Source organism: Pristiophorus japonicus, chromosome 13 (genome assembly GCF_044704955.1).
Source record: "Pristiophorus japonicus isolate sPriJap1 chromosome 13, sPriJap1.hap1, whole genome shotgun sequence".
NCBI lineage: Eukaryota > Metazoa > Chordata > Chondrichthyes > Pristiophoridae > Pristiophorus > Pristiophorus japonicus.
Genome location: NC_091989.1, coordinates 20,557,247 through 20,573,473, shown reverse-complemented (window position 1 = coordinate 20,573,473; position 16,227 = coordinate 20,557,247). Strand labels below are relative to the sequence as shown.

General features: G+C 44.6%; 1 protein-coding gene across 2 annotated transcripts in view; it reads right to left on the bottom strand.

Moving 5' to 3' along the window:
* Positions 1–6,445: 6,445 nt before the first annotated feature.
* The window catches only part of cep41 (centrosomal protein 41), a 36,314-nt gene continuing 26,532 nt past the window's right edge, over positions 6,446–16,227 (bottom strand). For both annotated transcript variants that reach the window (XM_070897197.1, XM_070897198.1), the window contains 4 exons: positions 16,044–16,111; positions 14,968–15,082; positions 10,775–10,990; positions 6,446–6,622 (listed from right to left, as the gene is read on the bottom strand). In XM_070897197.1, coding sequence (XP_070753298.1) covers positions 6,495–6,622; positions 10,775–10,990; positions 14,968–15,082; positions 16,044–16,111 — 527 coding nt within the window. In that variant the 3' untranslated portion in view covers positions 6,446–6,494. The remainder of the gene's footprint in view (positions 6,623–10,774; positions 10,991–14,967; positions 15,083–16,043; positions 16,112–16,227) is intronic.

The window sequence follows — 16,227 nt, the reverse complement described above, 5'->3', positions numbered from 1 at the left end:
GGTTACGGCACTTCAGGTGCACATCCAATTACTTTTTAAATGTGATGAAGGTTTCTGCCTCCACTATCCTTTCCCCTCAAATCCCCTCTAAACCTTCTACCAATTACTTTAAATTTATGCCCCCTGGTTGTTGACCCCTCTGCTAAGGGAAATAGGCTCTTTCTATCCACTAGATCTAGGCCCCTCATAATTTTATACACCTCAATGAGGTCTCCCCTCAGCCTCCTCTGTTCCAATGAAAACAAATCCAGCCTATCTAATCTGTCCTCATAGCTTAGATTCTCCACTCCCAGCAACATCCTCGTAAATCTCCTCTGTACCCTCTCCAGTGCAGTCACGTCCTTCCTGTAATGCAGTGACCAGAACTGCACACAGTACTCCAGCTGTGGTCTAACCAGTGTTTTATACAGTTGAAGCATAACCACTCCCCTCCCCGCTCTTGTATTCTAGCCTCGGCTAATAAAGGCAAGCATTTCGTATGCCTTCTTAACCATCTTATCTACCTGGCCTGCTACTTTCAGGGATCTGTGGACATGCACTCCAAGGTCCCTTTGTTTCTCTACACTTCTCAGTATCCTACCATTTAATATGTATTCCCATTCCTTGTTAGCCCTCCCCAAATGCATTACCTCACACTTCTCTGGATTAAATTCCATTGGCCACTGTTCTGCCCACCTGACCAGTTGATTGATATCTTCCTGCAGTCCGCAACTTTCTTCTTCATTATCAACCACACAGCCGATTTTAATATCATTTGCAAACTTCTTAATCATACCCCCTATATTCAAGTCGAAATCATTGATGTATAGCACAAAAAGCAAGGGACCTAGTACTGAGCCCTGCTGAACTCCACTGGAAACATCCTTCCAGTTGCATAAACACTCATCAACCATTACTCTTTGCTTCCTGCCTCTGAGCCAATCTTGGATCCAACTTGCCACTTTGCCCTGGATCCCATGAGCTTTTACTTTTGTGACCAGTCTGCGTTTGATTTCTGCATGCTCTCGGCGACGAGACTCCAGGTGCTCAATGCCCTCCCAGATGCTTTTCCTCCACTTAGGGCGGTCTTGGGCCAGGGATTCCCAGGTGCCAGTGGGGATGTTGCACTTTATCAAGAAGGCTTTGAGGCCGTCCTTGAAAAGTTTCCTCTGCCCACCTGGGGCATGCTTGCCGTATAGGAGTTCCAAGTAGAGCACTTGCTTTGGGAGTCTCGTGTCGGGCATGCGGACGATGTGGCCGGCCCCACGGAGCTGGTTGAGTGTGGTCAGTGCTTCGATTCTGGGGATGTTTGCCTGAGCTAGAACACTGACGTTGGTGCATCTATCCTCCCACTGGATTTGCAGGATCTCGCGGAGACAGCGCTGATGGTAATTCTTCAGCGCTTTGAGGTGTCTACTGTATATGGTCCACGTTCTGAGCCATATAGGAGGGCGGGTATCACTACTGCTCTGTAGACCAGGCATAGCACCAGTTAAGATCACATACACGTGGCTTGCATTTCCTTACTGAGTCATTTGAGCAAAATCCCCTTGGCAGCTGCTGTATATCAGACCACCTGCTTCTTACAATTAAGGCAATACCTCTGAAATTTTGTTGTTTGGCTGTAACAGTCGGCTGTTACTTTTTTAAAATGAAGCACAATTGTTAATTGCCATGCACGTTTTTGTTTAAAATTTAAAACATATACATTTTATTTAAAAAATAGAAGATATACAGATTTTTTATTTTAAACCAAAAACCAACAGCACTTGACCAACTATGCCACAAGTCATAATTGCCTAGCTGGTGTTCACATAACATGCAAACCAACAGGAGCAAAATATGAAGGTGGCTATGTACTTCTGAGCCGCAGTTTTTAAATAGGAGTATGGCCACTATTTAACTATCTGGATTGTTCCAGGCTCTGAACTGAACTGTTGATTTTAGAGGGGTAAAACCCCTTAACAGATAACTCAAAGATCATTGACAAGCATGTCATTATATCCATTGGCAATCCTTCACTTTAAAAACGAATACTTCACATTACCATAAAGAAGTAATTGAAGGAAGTTGTAGAAAAAGAAACATACTTTCATTTGGAAAAAAAAATCAGGCTAGGAAGATTCCAAGGGCCCGAAATTCAGTACCGCTGGAAAGCTGGTGTTCCCCCCACCTTAGCACCAAAATTCTTTCGTGGCTGGGCCACCCCATATTCAGCTCCAAAACTGAACAAATGGGTTCCAGTGCTAATGAACTCTTCCAAAGTGGATTTTTCAGTGGTGTGGCTGTCTTAATTTGAGCATTATCACCACTGCTCCCTGGCCTTTTTAAAGGGCAGGGTTTGCAGCAAGGCGCTGAGGGGGGAAGGAATCTGGAAGGATGGTTGGTGTAAGAGGTGCAAGGAGAGCCACTGACATGGAGCTGGAGACACTGATGGACGGTGTGGAGGACAGAAGAATACTGTTTCTTGATTTGGGGAGACCTGGCAAACCGCCAGTACATAATGCATGGGAAGTGTCAGGCAGCTCCATGTATGTGAGGACACACCCTCCCAGGAGGGTGCTGGCCAATCTGCACCTGGTCCTTCCAGGGCGGCGATGGGTCGTCACCTCCTAACTCTGGGGATCCTCCTCCTCAGGTGGTACTGCTGGCTTGACCTCTAGCGGCTGTCCCCTCATGATGGCCAGGTTGTGCAGCATGCAGCAGACCGCGACGATGATGGAGATCCATTGAGAAGAGTACTGCAAGGTGCCACCAGTGGTGTAGGCACTGGAACTCCTACTTAAGGATGCCTATGCACTGCTCAATGATGCAGCTGGTGGCACAATGAGCGTCATTGTATGCATGCTCTGGTGCTGTCCTGGGATTCTGCAGTGGAGTGAGCAGCCAAGTGTACAGGGGATATCCCTTGTCCCCAAGCAGCCAATCACAATCCTGATTTGGGCCGCTGAATTTAGCCAGCACACTGGTCTGGCGCTTGGTGCTGCCTCCCTTGCCCATTGCCTGTCTGCACACTGCTGATGGCGATGCCTTCTCCTGTGTGCCACCCTGCTTCTGAACAGGTGTACCAGGTATCACCCTCCCAACACTCCTCCCATTCTCAGGGTGAATCCTGCCAAGCAAGTCTCTGCAGCCCACAGGACTCCACTTAAGAGTCAGACCTGAAAGTTGTACAAAAGTATGTGCAAACCTCGGAGCAGCACTCAGCAGATTGAATGGAGGCAAAACAATTAATAAAACTATTAAACGATAAATACAATGGATGCTGTTAATTTTAAATAAAAATACTAAAATTAATGAAACTATTTCCCTTCCAAAGGGCCCCGATCGCGGCAACACTCCAGCGGTGTCCCATTTGAGCACCGAATCGAATACCTCGCGGGGACATTGCTGGGAAAAGGCTTACCTTTTTGCAGCGGAAATCCCTATCCTTGCCGCTTTCTAGCGGCCCGCACGCTGCAGAGCTCTCCGCTGGAATGTCTCCTTTACAGCGGCTTCACTGCTCAATGCCCCCTCCTACCCCAAGCTGAATATGGCTCGGGGAGGGAAAGTCATCCGACTGCAGCAGCCGATCAATTTGTTTGGTCGACCGCCCAAACTCTGCAGTAGCTGTCCCTTCGGGGACGGTGAATTTCGGCCATCCAAGTGTGATGTCCGATCGGCGCTGAGTCAGCTAATCTCAGTTAGGGCGATGTGGCAAGGCCACTATTCCTGGGCTAGGGAAAGGAAAGATCTCCCATCTTGATCACAGTTGGAGAACTCCTGTTAGAAAAGTGCATATATATCATTAGCACTTTCGTTTGACTATGAGGGCTTTCAATACCCTAGTTCAAGATCTCAAGGATAACATGCTTTAGGAAACATGACCAAATACTTGTCAATTCTGTGGCTAAGTGATAATGCCATAGGGCTCCACATTCATTACAGAATAGCTTGTTTTGAAATTCTCTTCTCTGGTTTCAATACCACGATGCTGGTTTTACTAATCACCGAGTACTCACATCTTCAACTTTGTTTCCTGGCTATTCATCTTCCTTCGAGTGGTGCAGCTGGAAAGGATAACAATTGTGCAATTGTATTTAGGAGACAGAAAACAGTAATAGCACCTTCTAAAAGGATAGGCATAGCAATGAGTCACGTGTTGTAACTAAGGTTAGCAAATACTCCCTGCTGGAAAAATACTGACCGACTCATAACCCTATACCCAAGAGTAATGGGAGATTTCTGCAGTTGCTGTGTTCATCTGCTTGTCAACACATTCAGTCACAATCACTAAAATAATGGGTACATTGCTGAAAACAAGCATGTAGAGGAAAAACTGCCGCTTCAATTTCTACCAGCTTTCCAACCCTAAACTTGGGCACTTCTTGGAGAAAATGCAGACAACTTCAGCTTTGCGCATATATTCAAGTATAAACTTGTTTCTCGGGAGAAAGAGTGGCTGGGGTACCAGAATGAAACACAATGCTTTGAGTGTCTATGGATCAAATTGCCACATGCTTATGCTGTTCTGTAAAAAATGTCCTCCAAAATTGAGGTGCCACAAAAAAAACAGATTAACTGGTGTTGGTTGTGCCCCAAAATTAGATTTTTCCTTTTAAAGTGTGCAACCTATATGCGAATCAACAGGATATGTGGTAATCCATCATAGACTTAGCTCACATCATTCTCTCACGGAATCACAGACCCATCAAAATAACCTGTTAAGACCTGCATATTCAGTTATTTGCACATTTTGATAAGATAAGACTTTAATCAGTTCCAGAGAGGTGCGGCATAGAATAACATTTACCTAGGTCTCACAATTAAAGCAAAACTTTATCCAGAGGTACAGGCACAATACTTTGAAAAAATATTTTTTAAAGTTTGTGAAAAATGCATCCATTTGTGTATAATTAAAAAAAATTAAAACAGCAGAAAAGAGCCCCTGATGGGTACTGTTAGAATAATATAGTCCATTTCCTCTCTCTGATACATGTGAATAAGTTGCCAGGCTGAGAGGAATATATACAAGATACTCAGGTTAAAATCAGAATTGGGTCATAGGCAAGGTCACTGGCATTGGATTTTCACAAGAAACAGATGGAATTGTGGGATGGGAACCCCAAAGTGTTTCCAGAAATCGTAGAATCCCTTTTAATAACAGAATTTGACCATAAAGCACTGGCACTAGGTAAGCAGGAAGGAGAGCCTAATGGGTTGAAAACACGGTATAACCCTCAATAGATTAATTCTGTATCAGAATAGCTACAGTGATGTTGAAAGTATCAGAGGCAACAACTGAAAATAAATTTAACAAAAACCGCATTTGCAACAGGTACAAATACCTACAACACAATGGCAATAATGCATGGTTCAGTACTTGCAATGGTCTCATATCGACAGTGCTGAAGCCCATGACATGCACATTCATCACGTACTTACTGAGCCATCACTCAAGGCTGTACACATGCTCTCAGCTTTCGTGAGACCCAGTTCCAAACTGAATCAAGTTATAAATTATTAACCAAGATGCCTTTCATATTCCAAGTCATCCCAGGGCAGGACTTCAACAACCAATCATCATTATGTGCTAATGGAAGAATTCAGAGTTGAATTACCAAATTTGGCATAATGGGGAGGGTGGAGAGGTTAAAACAGCTTCAAGTGCACCAGGCTTATAAATACAATACTTTATTGTGCATTTTGAATTGTATTCTGGTATACGTTAGCATACTAGCAGATCTGTAATTCCTACTTCAGTAACATGATGTTGGAACAATAAGAACCTGTTCACTTGCTGTTTCATTCCTGCTGCATCATCAAATTAAGCTTCCTTTAGGACAGGTAATACAGTAGAAAGAGGAGTATTACAGCAATATAATTGGACTATTCTTTAACCATTTAGTGGTGGTAGTGGGGGAAGGAGGCAAGGAAAACAACTTGAAATCAATGATTTGGAGTAGCTCATGGATCTCTAACAATGCAGAGAATTGCAGATTATTTTTCTCCAATGCTGTCTTTTGGAGCCATAGAAAAAAGACAGCACTTTTAAGGTGAGGGAGTGCGTGTGTGTACTCGTGTGCAAAATGCATTGTTTCTGGCTTTCAAAACCTGTGCTGGAATCAAACAACATTGAGGATCTATTGTGTATTCAAGGCCTTGGTGTTTTGTAACACAGGCTTACTGTAATAAGTTTACATGGCGCTGAACAGTCTTCCCTTGTTCTTCGGTTTCAATCCTATTCCTCTGCTTCTGGATGGAGTTCAAAGCTATAAGTGAGATTAAAGTGGATATTTTAAAGCTTAAGTAGATATTGAGTGTCACTATGTTTTTTTTTCCACACAACTAGTGTTTGCTATTGTGTTCAACAGTATCTACTAACAGGCATTGCTTCAAGTTATTTTGTTTACTGAATGTCAGTGATACATGTTTTCCAGGGATCTTTAACACTAAAGCAGCGGATGATAAAAAAAACACAGAAAAAAACAATGGACACCAGATTTAATAAAGGTGTAGGAGTGATATTCTGCCTCTTATTTCCATGGTTTGCTTTGGATGCTGCCTGTCTGTGATCGGGCACTAATGGAGCCAGCTACAGAGGGAGCACAGCTGCTGGATGTCTTCAACTGTGTTCTTGATGATGAAAGACGATTGAGGTTGCCTAAAAGACATTAAATGAGCAAGAATTAGAACACGCCCGTTGCTAAGAAAATGGTCTGAAGTTAGACAAATCCTCGGAATGGACAGCATTTAACCAAATCCTAGTTTACTATAACAAGCATAGCCAAACAGTGCAGCAGCAATGGGAATGGATGTTAAAATAACTTGGGAGAATGACCATCAGATAAACGCTACACTGTAGAAAAAGTCGGAACAAATCTAAAGAGAAAGAATAGGGCTGAAATTACATTGTTTTAAAGACAGGAATTTCTTGAATTTAAAAACTGCAAACCGGAGAGCACATAGCAATAGGTAAGGCCAAATGCTGAGTCTGTCTTGTGTTCATACTGTTTTATAACTCTCTCTCAGACTGGAGCTTGAAGACAGTTTCTGAGAAAACCTGAGACAGACATACCAGCACCTGACAACTCACTGAAGGCTTAAAAAGGGATTTTACAAGTTCAGACCAAGCCAGACCAAATCCTAAATAGGGATCCAAGAAAAAAATCATTCTGTTGCCTAGCTTTTTTGTGGGGTCAGCTGTGGCTCAGTGGGCGCAGTTGTCCCTCTAAGTCAGGAGGTTGTGGGTTCAAGTCCCACTTCAGAGACTGGAGCACAAAATCTATGCTGCCATTCCAATGCAGTACTGAAGGATTGCTGCACTGTCAGAGGTGCTGGGGCTGAAATTCTCCTGTTGTGCGCCACCTGTTAGCGCCTCCCCGGGGGCGGGGGGGGAGGTTGCTAACTGGGCGTGAGAGTGTTTTTGCCCCAGGCCACCGCGCCTCAGACGATGACGTCATCACTGGAGGCATGTCGACCCCTTTTTGCCCTGCGGCAGAAATTGGTCAGCGCCCCGCGAGGCCGCTGCAGACGATGCCCATGCCAGCCTCACAGTTCACGAATTGGGCCGCACACACGTCGCGGAGCGAATGAGCAGGTGCACGGTGCCGCCATTTTTTTTCCAACTTTACCTTTCGGCCCGCTGCCCAGTGATGTCACAGGGTCTGGGCCGTGATCCTGCAGCCCGGCATTCCGTTTCGGTGCCAGACTGCGGCCATGGCACCCCTTAGCCCTGGTGGCCCAGTGGAGGCCATCAAAGTGCCATGCAGAGCTTGCAGCGCCCTCCTCTTTAACGTAAGGGGAGGTGTGTTGAAACACATCAGCGCTACGTAGCGAGGCCTCGTAGCACTCCGTGATATGCCCGGGTAGCGCCCCCGATTCCGTCTCAAAAGGAAGTGGAGTGCGCGACATTGCGTTCCACTTCCGGTGAGGGGCGGTAACCCGAATTTTACTTCCGGGGCGGGACTTCTGCGCCGGGCGCAGAATGTCCGGCCCCGGAGAGGTTACCGCTTCCAACCAGGGCGATAGGAAATTTTAGCCCCGCTGTCTTTAAGTTGAGATGTTAAACCAAGGCCCCATCTGTCCTCTCAGGTGAACGTAAAAGATGACACTATTTTGAAGGGCCCAGTGTCCTGGCCAATATTTATCCCTCAACCAACATCACTAAAACAGGTTATCTGGTTATAATCTTATTGCTGTTCGTGGGACCTTGTTGTGCGCAAATTGGCTAAAGGGATCAAGGGGTATGGAGAGAAAGCAGGAAAGGGGGACTGAGGTGAATGATCAACCATGATCTTATTGAATGGTGGTGCAGGCTCGAAGGGCCAAATGGCCTACTCCTGCACCTATTTTCTATGTTTCTACTACAACAGTGATTACAATTCTTAAAGTACTTAATTAGCTGTAAAACACTTTGGGATGTCCTGAGGTCATGAAAGGCGCTGTATAAATGCCAGTTATTTCTTTTGATGTTCAGATATAAAAAGGTATGACTTTACTCTATCAGAAAAAGGATTAGAGAAAGAACAGACTCCTCAAGAGAGTTAGATTAAACAGAAAGAGTGGGTTAGAGAGCAAGAAGAAAAGAAAAAGAGAACTTATCCAAGGGCAGTCATATAAAGGAAGATTAAATTGGAGACTTAGCGCTAAAAATAACATCAGCCCCGGTGATGCTTACCGTCTCCAACCGGGATATTCACTTTTAGTGCCCCAATGTTCCACACCCCTTTTAGGGCGCTAACCCTGATCCCTGAGGCGCTATCGCGGGAGCGCTGCTGAAGTTCTGGCGCTAGGAAACCAGCATCCTAGCGCCTAAAGGGGAGAGGTCAGCTGGATCACCCGAAAAGTTGAAGAAAAGCCAAGGCACTGACAGCACGGTGCTAGGCGGTAAGTGCTTGGCGGCCTGTTAGCGCCCCTCTCGGGCGTTAACGGGTGGTGCTAAGCAAATTAATTTCTTGCCCTTAGACGATAGCACTGTACAAATGTAAAGATGAGGCAGGGAATGGGCTAAGATCGACGCCAACTCCAGCCTGACTTGTTGAGTTCGTTGATCTCAGTTAGGACTGCAATAGGGGCACTACAAATGCTACTGGTGTCCCAGGGGTAGGAAAATTAAAAAAGAAAACTCAGGGTTCCTGTTCCTAATGGTTATCTGGTGATTCCTGCTGGAAGTACGTGTGTGTAGATGTTGTGCATTGGATGGTGTATGGAATAAGATGATTCCTGAATTTGAATGTATGGAAATTAATAATGGGGTGACAGGGATGAGGTTTAAGAGGTCTGCCTTGATGAGTTTTGAGGACTGCCACGTGGCTTCCAGTGGCTGACCAGGTTAGTTCAGGTATCATTGGGTGCCCCTTCGCCCTGGCTAGCTCAAATGACACACCCAAGACAGTTGGTCGCGGGCCCGCGGATTTATCAGTGGGAAAGCGGTCTTCCGCTTTACTGCTGTCACTCCGTCCGGCAAAGTCGCAACCACACAGGCTTAGTACTGCCCTCCGCAGCTCTGCAAGCCCTTTCACCTACTGTTCACCTGGAGGAGATCCGATGTTCCAACCCAAAGTTATTAATGGAACACCGTGTCGGCACACCCAGCTCGGCATTGGAGTCGCTGTTTCATCCTCTTCCCATGCTTGATCGGGGTCAGTGTAACCAAATAGCACGCAGAGGCGCCAGCGTACCCCAATGAGCCATTCCTGGAGGAAATTGGACTGTGCATATCAGAGCAAAACGTGCCAGACTGTGGCCATACAATTCGGGGAAAATGCACAATGGGAAATCATTAACCAAAGTAGTACCTGGCCCCCACCTGTAGGGGACAGCACTCATTTTCACTTCGGATTTGTTGGTCTCTGAACTATTTTTGACTTCTGGTTAACCATCTCCCCCCTTTTACTAATTTCTACAAGTCTTAGTTAATCATTTCCCTGCTTTTTGGTTACTATTTCCCATTTCGCACTTCTCTACAGGCATTTCTTCACTTTCAGTTAATGATTTCCCACTCATCTTTTCAGCTTCTGGTTTATCATTTCCTGCTTTTGGTTCACCATTTCCCCTGTTACCTCGGGTCTCTACATGTATTTTCTGACTTTTTTGGTTAATTATTTCCCACTTTTAACTCATTTTGTCAGAGATACCGCCACATCTTGACAGAATTGTTGGTCAGCACAGCAAAATGTTTTCATTAAGTAAAACAAAAGTAATAATAGATATACATGTTTCATTGTATAACTAATTTTTATACAGAAAACCTACTTGTGTTGAGTTACAGGGGGTCTGTGGAATTTTTATAACACGGAAGGGGGCCTCAGAAGCAAAGAGTTGAGAACCTCTGTGTTAGAGTATGATAATCCAGACTGTTAAAAGAATGGGTTTTAAAGGTTGAATGTACAAATGCCCTTTTTAGGGTGGGCAGTACAAGATCCTCTTTACTCGAGGTTGTGCTAGATATCCTACCTATCAGAGCTTCATATTTTCAAACAGCTATTTCACATAAGATTGGCTGGAATGGTCTTTTGGCCCATTTAATCTCACCCTTCACAGAAAGTAGTCCTATTACTGCTTTAACGTCCACCTGAATGGGACTTTGGTTTAACATCTCATACAAAGCACATGCACCTTCAATAAGGCAAGGCTGACTCCCTCACTATAGCACTGGTGTGTCAGCCTAGATTGTGTGCTCAAACACACAACCTTCTGACCCAGAAGGTACAGTGCTGCAGGTGGAGATGAGCTGAAACTTCCTTTAAGTAATCTTACAGTGGGCATTTGGATTTCCTTTTACCATTATACTCATTTTCTAGAGTTGCCTTACTGGGTGAGTTAGATGGTAGTAGAATCTCGTCCAGGCAGTGCCGGATCTTGTCCAAATCATCCTCAGTGAACCGGAGCTTATCCTCTGCAGAGTGTGGCAGTTCTTGAGGTGTTAACCGTCTCCGGCGAAATGTTGAGAGAACTGGAGGTTGGCACGACCGTGGAATTGAACCAGTGGTTACTCCTTCTGGGAACATCTGGGCAACTACTTTCAGTCCTAATAAGACATTATTATTATTATGGTTCAGGTTTACAGGAGCAGCATTATTCATAAACAGGATTTCAATTGGTGCCTTAACTGTTCACAAAATGAGAAAGCACACATTAAAGAAAATGAGTATTTTCTGTGATCCCTCTAACAATTTATAATTTTCTCTCTAATTTGTCTCCTCCTTTCCTAAAGTAAGTTACCCGGATTTTCTGCTCAATTTTGGGATGATAATCAGGCAGTCAGGAAGTCCTGCCCTGGGAGAACTCGGTCCACTTTGTGCCCTGACACAATTTCTGGTGGATGGGACCAGCAGCAGGGGAAACGCCCTTCTCAGGAAGCTGCTCCATTTAAAGATTAGCTTGGGCAAGTTGACCTGCATCAGCATTTACACTGTTCTGACAAGCAGGACATCAAATGTTAATCATGCCCGCATGACTAGGTGGCAGTGGAAGTCTCCCCCTAGTGCTTTTACTGAAAACAGCATTTAAAGAAAATATTCTTTCCCTCATTGGGCTGCGGTTGTCTCACGCATCTCAGTACACCTAGGTTCTAGTACCACCCAATTGCTCCCAGACCCCAGCTGCCCCCTCCCTCCCATCAAGTGCTTCTATACCCTCCACGCACCCCTCCCTCCCCCGCACGTGCAAACAACAAGGGCAAACAGCGACGGCGAGGCCCAACACTGCCTTCAGTGTGCCAGTGCAGCCTTCGGTCGCCTGAGGAAGAGAGTGTTTGAAGACCAGGACCTCTAACCGGCGCCAAGTTTATGGTCTTCAGGGCAGTAGTGATACCCACCCTCCTATATGGTTTAGAGATGTGGACGATGTACAGCCGACAACCCAAAACGCTGGAGAAGTACCACCAGCGCTGTCTCCGCAGGATCCTGCAAATCCATTGGCAGAATCGGTGCACCAACATCAGTGTTCTCGCTCAGGCCAACATTCCCAGCATCGAAGCATTGACCTCGCTCAATCAGCTCCGTTGGGCGGGCCACATCGTCCGCATGCCTGACACGAGACTCCCAAAGCAAGCATTCTACTCGGAGCTTCGACACGGCAAGCGAGCCCCAGGGGGACAGAGGAAACGCTTCAAAGCCTCCTTGAAAAAGTGCAACATCCCCACCAACACCTGGGAATCCCTGGCCCAAGACCGTCCAAAGTGGAGGAAGAGCATCCGGGAAGGCGCTGAGCACCTCGAGTCTCATCGCTGAGAGCAAGCTGAAGCCAAGTGTAGACAGCGGAAGGAGCATGTGGCATCCCCGGCACCCCACCCACCTGTTCCTTTAACCACCGTCTGTCCCACCTGCGACAGAGACTGTGGGTCCCGCATTGGATTCTTCAGTCACCTGAGAACTCATTTTTACTGTGGAAGCAAGTCATCCTCGACTCCGAGGGCCTGCCGAGGCTGAGCTTTAACAGAGAGTGTTATCAGGCTATTTGGAGGGGACTTCTGGGGGTGAGGATAGCCAAGCCCAATCCTGCCCTCATCCAGTGGCCACATACACTCCAACAGGTGTCAGTTGTTGGCAATTGGGATTGGGAATCTGCTCGACTTTTCTGTTACATATTAACGACCTGGACTTGGATATAAAGAGTATAATTTCAAAGTTTTCAGAGGATACGAATCTCGGAAATATAGTAAATAGTGAGGAGAATAGTAACAGACTTCAGGAGGACATAGACAGACTGGTGAAATGGGCAGGCACGTGATAGATGAAATTTAACGCAGAGAAGTGTGAAGTGATACATTTTGGTAAGAAGAATGAGGAGAGACAATATGAACTAAACAGTACAATTTTCAAGCGGGTGCAGGAACTGAGAGACCTGGCGGTATATGTACACAAATCTTTGAAGGTGGCAGGACAAGTTGAGAAGGCTGTTAACAAAGCATAGGAGATCCTTGGCTTTATTACTAGAGGTATAGAGTACTAAGCAAGGAAATGATGCTAAACCTTTATAAAACATTAGTTAAGCATCAGCTGGAATATTATGTTCAATTCTGGCTACCGCATTTTGGAAAGGATCTCAAAACCTTAGAGAGGGTGCAGAAGAAATCTATTAGAATGGTATCAGGAATGAAGAACTTCAGTTATGCGGAGAGAATGGAGAAGCTTCTTCGAACAAAGAAGGTTAAGAGGCGATTTGATAGAGGTGTTAAAAATCATGAATGGTTTCAATATAGTAAATAAAGAGAAACTGTTTCCAATGGCAGAAGGGTCGGTAATCAGAGGACACAGATTTAAGGTGTTTGGCAAAAGAACCAGAGGCAACATGGGGAAACTTTTTTTTTTTACTTAGCGAGTTGTTATGATCTGGAATACACTACCTGAAAGGATGGTGGAAGCAGATTCATTAGCAACATTCAAAAGAGAATTGGATAAATATTTGAAGGGATCGAAGTTAGAGGACCATGGGGAAAGACCAGGGGGTGGGATTCATTGGATAGTTCTACCAAAGAGGCATGATAGACTAAATGGCCTCCTTCTGTCCTGTATCATTCTATGATTCTTTTCCTAACCAGAGGTGTTGAAGCAAGTGTAGTGCCGATTGAGATCAGCTAACTCAGCATAGATTGAATCAAGCCCAATGTATTCCTGATCTGTCCTCATCATCATCATACGCAGTCCCTTGAAAGACTTGCTTCCACTCTAAAAAGTGAGTTCTCAGGTGACTGAACAGCCCAATATGGGAATTAGTCTCTGTCACAGGTTGAAGGAAAGGATGGATGGGGAGTCTGGTTTGCCGCACGCTCCTTCCGCTGTCTGTGCTTGCTTTCTGCATGCTCTCGGCGACAAGACTCGAGGTGTTCAGCACCCTCCCGGATGCTCTTCCTTCACTTAGGGTGGTTTTAGGCCCGGGATTCCCAGGTGCCGGTGGGGATGTTGGACCAGGACCTCAAATCTGGCACTGGGCTTATGGTCTACGGGGCAGTGGTGATACCCGCTCTCCTGATCTGTATGGCTCAGATCTCTAGTGTCAGTGAGAAGCTCAAAAATATGATTTCAAAACCCTTCAGGTTGATTTTAATCACACTAATGCTTTACCCTGGAGCATTCCTTTATATTAGCTCGATAAACAAACCAGCTGAAATGTAAAGGTTTGGTGCATGTACTTAAAATAGCAATTTCTAAAGACTACTTGCGGAATTTTCAAAGTGTCAGCCTCCAGAATGAGATCAAAGTCCACTATATAGTTAGAAATTTAACAAGATCTCTGAGCTTGGAACATGCTCCATTATAAGTTACACATAAAAAGGACAATTTAACACCCTCCGTTTAATTTGAAAGTATATAAATGTGAGATCATATACTGTAGTACAAAGCATTTTCCACTTACATCTTGAGTATGGAAATTCTCTCAATAAAGAGGAATCCAAAAAAGAGGAACCTGCACACCTGTGAGCTATGCCATTACTCCTGCAATGTGTGGAAAAGATTCCAGTTTCATTGCCTTGATGTTGAATGAGCTGTACCTGTGTCTTGATTAATAGTGTGTGGTTGACACAAGCTGAAACCCATCACCATGCTCCGAAATCTCCAAATCAAACTACTGAGAAATCCATAGATGTAGGTTTTGTTTATTCGATCCAGTAGAGAAACACTCCACTAAACCTAGAGAAGTTGGGGGCAGGCTGGCAAGAACCAAGGATGCTCAAGTGTTTGCACTGACATTGCTGGTGTTTAAGCAGCTAAAACCAAGTAGCTCAACAGCACTGACATGCTTACCCACTGCTTATGCAGCAGGGCCAACCAACATATTAGGGCACTGATTTATTGAATAAATTGGATTTGAGTGCGAATTAGAGATGGGCAAACTTAATGAAAATGTAATGTTGGCTCCTGTACAAGAAAAATAGATTTTACTTTGTCTTCCGTTTATCTGTTACTATCCCTCAAGTGTCGTCTTCTCCTTCAACCCTGTGTAGCTCACCTGTTCTAATGGATCAGCCAGGAGAAGAAAACAGTTCAAAAATCTAGCACTCACCTCCTGACAGCATGAAAAGATTCTCAAAGCCTCTCTCACACAGCGTTGTTGCAGCCTGACTAGCTATCCGTTCATCTTCATCGTAAAGTAAAATGATTTTCCCAGATGCATTTTTCTAAGTGCAGTTGTTAAGGCACCAAGTATCATCTTAAACTGGAAAACTGCAAGTTAACAACTGATTGGCTTAACCACCTTTTGCTGCAAAACAAACCAGGTGGGAGAAAGGGGGTGGGTAACAAAGGAGCAGCTCGTACACAAGGAATGTTCTCAATGCACCTTTTCACCCCAAAACTATATTTCAGAAATTGATGCATTTGATTCCTGTTACAATACCAGATAGTACACCGCCACATTCATCAAGACCAATTGGAATTATTAGTGTCACTACTGTCACTTGCATCCTGAAGATGTTCAGTTACACAAACACCCCAACACCAAGAATTCTCAGGGGTGTTTTAATGAGAGGGAAATACACGGGGACAATACAAAGTTGGTTTCCTCAATTATCACCTGATAGAGCATTATGGGATAAACAACATGCGAGGGAAATTGAAATCTCATTCAGTGGCCTTGGGAGTTGCTAACGTGCAAAAGTTCACATTAGTGTAGTCGATGGTCCTCTTCTGAAGTTGGGGTTAAAGTAAAGGGAGCCTTGCTCTGCATATAACATGTGCTATCTTGATCAAAGAGTGCTCAATCTTTAGCACTGACAACCCAAACCTTAATGATCACATAATTTTCCCTTAAAGTTTAAAATTACAAATACCTATACAAGCTGTCCTCATGCCAAACCATGAGCAGTTTTACGGTGTAGATTCTCGTTAAAAAGATGGGTTGAAACAGCACCAAAGTAATTACACCATAACCCCTATTACAAAAAAATAAAGGACATTCTCATCAAAATCAGCCTGGGCTGGATTTAAGACCAAGCCCTAAAGGCAAAAGAACAGTGATCAAACCTAAGCCACTAATCAGTGCCAGCCCCTCAAAAAAAAAGGTGAATAATAGGAAGGGAACCCAATTTCACAATCTGGACACCTTATTACACAGAACTGAAGACTTAAATTAAAGGATACATATTCCAGAACCTCCTTTGTATAAGGGTTCATAGTCCTAGACAGCATTGCTATAGGATAACTGTAAGCTGCAAGACAAAGGAAAACCATTTCACTCACTATGGGCTGAGCAGTTTTAAGTAATAGTGCATGTTTTATAGCAGGAAGCTAATCTACATAAATTAAGTTTTGTCTCTAATTTGCG